Source organism: Lepisma saccharinum, chromosome 24 (genome assembly GCF_977018435.1).
Source record: "Lepisma saccharinum chromosome 24, izLepSacc3.1, whole genome shotgun sequence".
Taxonomy (NCBI): domain Eukaryota; kingdom Metazoa; phylum Arthropoda; class Insecta; order Zygentoma; family Lepismatidae; genus Lepisma; species Lepisma saccharinum.
The window spans coordinates 42,009,914-42,018,493 of record NC_139252.1 but is presented as its reverse complement, the minus strand read 5'-3'; the positions used below and the strand labels follow the sequence as shown (position 1 = coordinate 42,018,493).

General features: G+C 36.1%; 2 protein-coding genes across 2 annotated transcripts; one reads left to right on the top strand and one right to left on the bottom strand.

Moving 5' to 3' along the window:
* The first annotated feature begins 210 nt into the window (after positions 1 to 210).
* Positions 211 to 1,789, top strand: LOC145978353 (defensin-like). Its single transcript, XM_083110950.1, has 2 exons — positions 211 to 395; positions 1,576 to 1,789. The coding sequence occupies exons 1-2, from the start codon at positions 317 to 319 to the stop codon at positions 1,731 to 1,733; spliced, it is 237 nt and encodes a 78-aa protein (XP_082967076.1). The 5' UTR covers positions 211 to 316; the 3' UTR covers positions 1,734 to 1,789.
* A 3,325-nt stretch (positions 1,790 to 5,114) lies between these two features.
* LOC145978425 (holotricin-1-like) lies at positions 5,115 to 7,914 on the bottom strand. Its single transcript, XM_083111060.1, has 2 exons — positions 7,553 to 7,914; positions 5,115 to 5,654 (listed from the first exon to the last, which is right to left on the bottom strand). The coding sequence occupies exons 1-2, from the start codon at positions 7,629 to 7,631 to the stop codon at positions 5,500 to 5,502; spliced, it is 234 nt and encodes a 77-aa protein (XP_082967186.1). The 5' UTR covers positions 7,632 to 7,914; the 3' UTR covers positions 5,115 to 5,499.
* Between the last annotated feature and the right edge of the window lie 666 nt (positions 7,915 to 8,580).

The following is an 8,580-nucleotide window of genomic DNA, read 5'->3' as shown; positions in this document are numbered from 1 at the left end:
GAATATCGTGCCATTGTTTAGCTAAAGAGAATTAAACGAGGGGAAGACCCTTCTCCGAAATATTCTTTTCTCCGGAGAGAATAAACATTCCTCCCGGGGAATAACCCACGCTCCTCGCACCTAAGCGACGAGCAAAGAACGGGATGGGAGTTCCCATGTGTAAAAGGCGAGGTTCTTCCCTGTGACACAATAGGCGACGGCTCTCGGTCAAGGTTCGCTGCTTTGTTTACATATAAATATATGGAGCGTTGGAAGAAAGGCAGAACAACTCGACCTTCTAATCGTCGCAGCCCACACCTACCAGAGAAGAAGAACCATGAAGATCTCGGGAGCCGTTGTATTCCTTGCAGTCCTTCTGGTCTCCGTCGTCATGTCTGCTCCGGTGGATGACGAAGGTAATTATAATTTCTATATTGGTAATTTCTTAGGCTAAGGTTTGAGTTTTACCAAAAGTTCTCTTTTCCCAGGACATCTCCTATATTTGAGTCTTAAGTCCGGCGTCTGGAAGGAATCTGCAAATGTTCTGGGTTTTGAGCATCTTCCAGTTGTAGAAACAGAAAATCATGTGGAGAAATTCCATATGTATAGAGGAAATAATTACATTATTAGAGATTTATACTTTATTACAAAAGGTTTTTTTTATTGGTTTGGTACAATTGCAAATATTTCAATTGCTTACAATTATATTTAAATTTTGACCAAGCTGAAATTTGGAGAAAAATTGTTTTCTGGGAGAAGGAAGAAAGAAACAGAAGTTGTAGTGTCATAAATTTAATAGTTTGGACTTTATACTCAAAAATTCATTTAAAGATTAATTCATTATAATTTTTTTTTTATTAAAAAATTCAACAATTTCACATTTTTTGCCAACATTCTTTTCATATTCCTTTTAAATGTTGAAGCAACATTACGAAAGCTGAATATCATCTGCATTTTCAGTTTCCAGATTGTAACACTTTATGCAGAATTATTTGTAAGGATCTTCTAACTAATTCAGTGGTGGTGTGTTTAGCGCTACGTTTTGAAATGGCAGATCTTCTACTGGGCTTTTTGTTCTCTTTCATTGCTTAGTTTCCTATCTTCCTTGTTCCTTCTTCCCAATTGTCCTCATCTAACTTGATATTTTATACTCTTCACTCTCTCTTTTCTCTCTCTCATTCGTTTTCATTTCTCATTTCTTTAAGTCCATTTCTTTGCAATTTAGTTCTTACTCTCCCTATTTTTTTCTGTTCTTTTCAATTTTTCTCTCTCTCGAATTATTTCCCCAACATTCACTTTCTCTGCCTTTCTTCTATATCTTTGTTTTTATTTTCCTTTCTCTTTCTCCTTTCGAGCTCTCCCCTTTATCTCCGTTTCTGCGTGTGCATGAGTGTGTGAATGCAGCTGACTAAAAACGATTAATTAAATAAAAATGTTCCCTGACGTTATGTCTCATGTAGGCTATTAGCGTGGGCAGAAAGGAAAACTAACTGGCTAATTTAAATTGTCAGTCAGAAACTAAGTTTAATTACTATGTGCAATTGTGCATACTTTATTAGTTGATTAGTTAATGACAATTTCCCCCCTGATTTTCAGGCAGTCGTTCGCTGAGAGAGCGCAGAGCCACCTGCGACCTCCTGAGCTTCAGTAGCAAGATCTTCACCTTCAACCACAGCGCATGCGCAGCTCACTGCCTGGCCAAGAGGAAGAAGGGCGGGCGATGCAGGAACGGGATATGCCACTGCAGGAACTGATTCAGATCTCTATATACCCACTGATACGTTCACTCCACTTTACATAAGTCTAATAAGCTATTTTCAATAACATATTCTTAAAAACAAACTGGTTTCATTTGTTTATAATGGCGTTGGATGGATTAACAGAACGCATATTCTTATCTTACAACGCAAATGCCGGTATTAATATTTTATCACAATTGACTGGCGATAGAAATAATTTTCCCATAGATTCTGTAAAATGTTTGGCAATGGTTCAGTAGCCTTTTCAACGAATTCAACTGTCCAGAATTTTTATAATTGCATTATGATCAAAAGTGAAATTTTAGGAAAAATTAGCTCGTCGCATATTCATACTTGGAAACATGTATTAATGCTAGTGGTTATAAGTTTGCGAATTTTGTACTCAAGAATTTATTTAGAAATTCATTACTTTTTTGAAAATATGTCGATTTCACATTACCTGATAAAAATGCTTAGTAATATATATGTATTGATTACTTGCAATGATTGTGTCCTACATTTTAACTTAAATTTTAGAATTGCAGTTTTACTGGCGTTATGATACAAACATGTGTTCTCGGATTACCAGCCAGGTTAAATCGTCGTTTACTTCTAACGTTTCGATCTCATCAAAATTCAAAATTCTCTGATGATAAGGGCAATCTATGCGCTTGAAACCTTAGAAGTAAACACAGAGTTAAACTGACTGGTAACCCGAGAATAACCTGTTTGAATTTCAACTTAAAGATCTAAAATTTTGGACAAGTGTCCTATTTTTTGCCTACTACGACTAGACCTTGTTTGTTTACACTAGTGATATAACGTTTTAAAGTACAAATCTTATTATTAACTGCATACTAAATTTGAAATATAATGTTCATTTAAGGTTTTTCCCCATCGAATGTGTGTGTTACAACATCTGCGAATTATAGTTGACGGCATAAAATATTCGCAATCAATGCGTATTTTCGTTGCTTTTCTAGCAGAAGTTTAACAACACAGTGTCAAGCTAATTCCCGTGCGTTTTAGCATTCCGAAAGAAGAGTAAGTATAAGGTGAAAAGAAAACTCGCGTTGTTTCCTGACACTGATTTCCAAAGCATAAACATCTTGATCTATGAGCATACAAATAAATAATGCCTAATTCTAATGGATTATATTCAACCTGATGTCATCTCCCAGTGTACTCTGGGATGAAATTGGAAAAACATATTGCACGTGTGTTAAGGAAAGCGTGTGAGAAGCCTTCTTACGGCGAAAAAGTTCGCATTTAACTACTTTACATGCACATTTCACGGTTTCTGTAAAGGTTTCGGAAAAGGTAACGAAGTACACAATCCTCATTTAACCATATCTTCAATCACTTCGGCAAAGAGCATACGTACAATGCTTACCAGGCATGTTTTCAACGCAGGATCTTATATATTTGCCCGAAACATGACGCAATGAATTGTGGGGGAGGTTGTTAACTGAATATCATCCATTGTTACTGAAAAGCTGGATATCATGTAAGAAGCACGAGATTCCTCTCGGGCCTGGGATAAAAGCCGAATCATTTTGAAGTTTTTTTAAAAATTTCTTGTATTTTTTCTTCTCTTATTTAAAACAAAGCCGGTGAAAGATACAGTAGCTTAATTACGACGCTTCGATAAAAATAAGTTTCTTTTCTACATATCGTGGTACGAGAACCAAAGGAACGAAACTCCAAAAATGCGTATTTCTATTTTGTTTAATGTATCACCACTGAAGAGTTCTTGGAGTCAGGTCGACGTACCTCCTCCACTTATAATATTTAGCAGCAAGGTTGAGTCACATATCTTCAGTTGAATGACTCTTTTGAAGAGTCAGACATGTTCCTAAAAGCTGATTTAGATTGGTCGAGTGAGCGGGACTGGGACGAGTTACTGGCCTGTCTTCTCGACTCTACCCTTCTATGGCGAGTAGCTGTTTACACACTTTCTACTCGACTCTAACAACGTGGGATAGTGGCTGCAGCTATTTGGTGCTCTTTTGACAGAATGAACCCATCGACGTCGTTGATTTTTCTATTTTCAATATCCGTCTTTCTTTCTTTCATTTATATTTATTTTTAATTTTCCCTATAATCGGCACAAATTCTATGAACACTCATATTCACGTAGTTTTACAAACTTTATGTTGTCGGACTTGGAGCACCTCCTATTCATGGTTGATTTAAAAAAAACAGTCACAATCCTCTATCACACACAGACGCTAAACTCTCCTCAGAAAGTATTTACATTGATTGAGTGGTCTGTCGAGTTTACGCGCGAATGAAAAAAAAAAACAATGGGGAAGGAAGCAACTCGGACGAGTCGCTGTTCATCTTGGAAAGACACTCTACTGTCCTGACTACTGGAGATTCGAACCCGGAAACCTTTCAATTTCGGAAGGAAGTACTGGGACAATGTCAATTAACAAACATTAACAAGCTTTATATGAAAAAAAATAAAAAGAATACAACAAAAAATATATCGTTTCTAAACGCAAATGAAAGTGTTGAAAGTAATGTTTATTCTCAATAATAAATATTAAATAATACATGTACACCGTAGTTTTGGAAAGTTGTGCAAGGGTATGAAAGTAGAATTTCGACAGTTTTGTCTACATCAACTGTCGCCCAAAATTAACAGCTTTACAAAAAATGAAATCTTGTACACTCGACGCAGCCACATGGCACTGATATTTTGATTCATGAGCACACAGCTTCAACTAAATGATCTGTCTGCTTAAGGAGCGAAAATCTTGCTCAGCAAAGATGGGGATGAGTGATGATATGATGAATAAACACTCGCAAACTTCCATGTCCAGGCCAGGATTCGAACCAGGGACCCCTAGCGCCATAGCGCGATGTGCTAACCACTCAACCACAGGGGCCGGCTGTAGTAAACATGTGTACAGTGCAAGGTGGATTTATTTGAATCAGGTTGATTTAAATCGCGATTGAAAAAAAAATCGCCGATTTAAATCTCTTTAAGTAAATAATTTATAGAATAATGTACATATGGATTTTATAGATATCAGAATTACTTTTTGTGAAAGTACATAAATCTTGTAATAATCTAATGGTGATTACTAGGCTCTAAGAAAGGAAACAAAACATATGTACTGATTGTGTGAAGCTCATACGAAAGGATATGTAAACTGTAAACACACTTACATTTCTCTTGATTTAAACTTCAATAATTTTCATGGGCAAAAATAGTAAATATTTTGTGTAGGAAAAAGTATACAAAATATTAATCGTATTAAACAATAAAATTATCATTAAACTGTAAATAAACATGGCAGCTGGTATTTTGAAAACTATCATTAAAAATTATCAAAATTCAGCTACAGAGACTATAAAATTTTTTAAACAATTATATAGTACATTCAGAATAGTTAATTTTCACTGGAAGAAAAGTTACTGTAATTATTATAGTTTCATTTACACACTCAATAAACATTTCCATAGTAGGTTCATGTATACAGTTTCAAAAACAGAAAAATGTATATTTACATATACTTCTTATTTGCTTTAATGAAACTGTTCAAATATTTTACAGGGTCATTTACTAGAAAAATCCTTTCTATAACAAACATATATCCATATGTATGGTTCCAGAAACCATGCAAGTAATATTAAGCGTGGTTTTTAAAGAATCAAAAAATCGATTTAAATATAGAAAATCATCAACACTTTTTATTACCAAAAATCATGATTTATTATCCACCCTGGTACACAGTGTCAAGATATCAATAAGCACAAAGATGATCGACAATCATTTTCTGCAGTGGCATACCCCCTTAACGCATCGCCCACCTCTTGTCCTCAGGGCCAAGCAGTGAAGTGCGCATATGCTGTCGTTGACACTGATTCCAAACATACTGATGCTCAGAACGTCGCAGGTGACCCTACGCTGCCTCAGTGACCTGCCTGCAAATTATAAGGAAGAAACTATAATATAATATAATTAACTCAACTAGTTAAAGTCAAAACGTGTAAGCAGTTGTTCCTATTCTCCGTCCACTTAAAGAATGAAGCGAGTGTACAGAAAACCACATGAACTACTTGTGAGTAGATGAGTGCAATTTGGGTTAGTTTCTAACTCTGCTAGCTCTTACGTACCATCATTCATGCACATACTAACACGCACGTGTATTATATACTTGAATGGCTTATTGCAGAAAGGGACCTGAGTCACTTTTGCACAATTCTGAGAAAAACAAGAAAAATTGTATAATATTGATAGTGTAAGAAAGAAATGTGCCGTTGTTGGCTCAAATATTCAGCATAAAGAAAAGTTAATTTTGCAACCCTCAATGCGCCCCCTGCAGTATGCTGCTAGAGACAGTGGAGATGAAAAGGTTATAACTCCGGTACCTTTCTGCAATAAAAGTGGAAACTTTGAGAAATAGGACGAGAAATATCCTACAAACGCCCGTTTGTCATTGCCACATAAGCTAGGTTATATTATGTTATGTTATATATGTCACACAAAATTATAGATTCATCAATGAATGACAGTGTACTGCACTTTCTGGACTTTATTGTAGGTGTTTGAAGTACAATAATGTACGAGGTCATACATGCATGTGTTACTCTACATCTGAGTCTGTTTCATTGCCGTGTGTAGTGGGCCACTGAAGAATATCTTCATAATATCCTTTGACGTCGTCTGGTACATACGACAACTGGGAACGTACGTGTCGTAGGAATTACAATTCTTGCAGCTTTGGACAGATAGAAGGTGTGAGACGTCAAACCTTTGATGCCTTCGGAAACCTTGACAGTACCTTTATGTTCAACACAGTATTCAAAGTAATGATACTTGGAAATCTGAAAATACTGCCTATTCTTGTAGGAACACATGGTAGTTTTCACAGATACCACATTTTGTTTGTAGACATGAGGCCACGACGTTGCGAAATCAATAATGTTACTGGTGTCAATAAGTTTGACAGTATTTTTACAGCGCGAGCTGTATTACAGATTAGCGTACACAGTTCGTACAACGTATAAATACGGCTAAGTTTATTGCAGAAAAGGTCCCGAGTCAGCGACTCAGGTACCTTTCTGCATTAAAGTACACTTTTCACTGTGCATTTTCTTGGCTATATCCTCGTGTGACTGACGTCCTTTCTGCACTAAAAGATGTGTCTGTAACTAGGAAAATAAAAAATACCATTAACTCCGATACCTCAAAAATGTGACTCAGGTCCCTTTCTGCAATAAGCCATTCACTTGTACTTGAAACATAAAACCATTGCTATTTGATACACGACACTGGCGTAAGCAGGATTTTTTCGGGGAGGGCTGAAATTGTAAAGGTGGATAGTGGATAGCAGCTTTCTAGGGTGTGGCATACACAACAAGATATTTCGTAAGTTAAAAACTTTCCACTCTCAAAAATTAACAAACGGGGGCGATTTTTTTCCCCACAGTTCTTCACAGATTTTATTTGAAAATGTTAATTTTATCAAAACGAAAATGTGTGACGCTTTAAAAATGTACGGTGGAGGCACATATAGTGGTTCGGATTCCACTTTAAACTGTAGATGCACTTCCGATTAACCTATCTGTGCATAAAATGGATTTAAAACAACAACAACAACAGCTTTGAAAAGTAGCCAAATCTGACTTCATTTGTCTGTCAAGCATATAGGCTATCCAAATGCCAATTTTTGTTGGTGAAATATGCAAATTATATGCGTAACAAACATTTAAACCTTAATGCAATTAAAGCATTAATAATAATATTAATTCATTTTGATATTTACATGACATGATGTAGGGCCACCCAAATGCATTAAAATTCCAGCCTTAGCAATTACCTTCATGCTCCACCGGGACAGCCAAGGCGACAGACACCAACAGGGCTGCAAGAAGCACGATGGTTCCGAAGTTCTTCATGGCTGTTCCTATCCAGGTGCAAGAATGGAACACGTAGCAGATGGAGTTGTTCTACTGTATCTTCCAAGAACGTGTTTATATATAAACAAAGCAAGTGCACTTTGAGCACGAAAGTTCCCCGCATTTAAGCTTAATAAAACACACGTTGTTTGCTCAGCGCATCAGGAAATGAACATTACCTTCCACAGAACTGCTTTTTTCCCCTATGTACAGAAATTAATGTTTGATAAACTTTCCTCCTTCTTACTCCGACACTTCATCTGTTTGCCAAGATCGGTCTCTCACCCTGAAAAGATTATTTTTACAGCCAAAAAAATGCATTTTCCTGTAGTACGGAAAATATATGACTTTACCCAGTGATCAACAGTAATAAATGTACAGAATTTCACTGTCGTCTTCCAAGTAAATTAATAAACTAGATTTATCATTTCTCAACGTTCAACATGAAATATTTTCTTCCCGTAATCAGATTCGTAGGTTTGTACGTTGCATATTAATTATACATGGTGCCTAAAATTACCCGTTTCGATTTCTACTGCTCGTAAATGTTTAAAATAATGTAAAAAGAGGAACCAAATAATGCCCCACAGTGAAAAGGTGTCTTTCTGCCTTTAGATTTCTACAAATGTGCATTCACAAAGCACGAGAAAGTGTCCTCTTTCCCCCTTGAATACTAGAACCTACAATAATCTTCAATAACCATAAGAGTAAACAGTGGTCCCTTGAGGTTCAAACCCACCCAATAATTTGTCGTGTTTTTTATTATTATTATTATTTTTACTCGCATATTTGTTATCGTGATTAGTGGAGAATTGCTTATTGAAGCAAATAACAGATTTTAAAAAATAACTAAGGATGTATTGGTGTGAATTAATTCATGGAAGGGAGAATTTATGAGGTTTTTTGTGAACTTATAACTCAAGTGGTTGAGCCCAGCCAATGTTTTTTC

Excerpts from the sequence above, each read along its gene's own strand:
- LOC145978353 (XM_083110950.1), top strand. The coding sequence starts at position 317 with ATGAAGATCTCGGGAGCCGTTGTATTCCTTGCAGTCCTTCTGGTCTCC. Across the intron at positions 396-1,575 it reads TGCTCCGGTGGATGACGAAG|GCAGTCGTTCGCTGAGAGAG; the intron begins GTAATTATAATT and ends CCTGATTTTCAG.
- LOC145978425 (XM_083111060.1), bottom strand. The coding sequence starts at position 7,631 with ATGAAGAACTTCGGAACCATCGTGCTTCTTGCAGCCCTGTTGGTGTCT. Across the intron at positions 5,655-7,552 it reads TGTCCCGGTGGAGCATGAAG|GCAGGTCACTGAGGCAGCGT; the intron begins GTAATTGCTAAG and ends TATAATTTGCAG.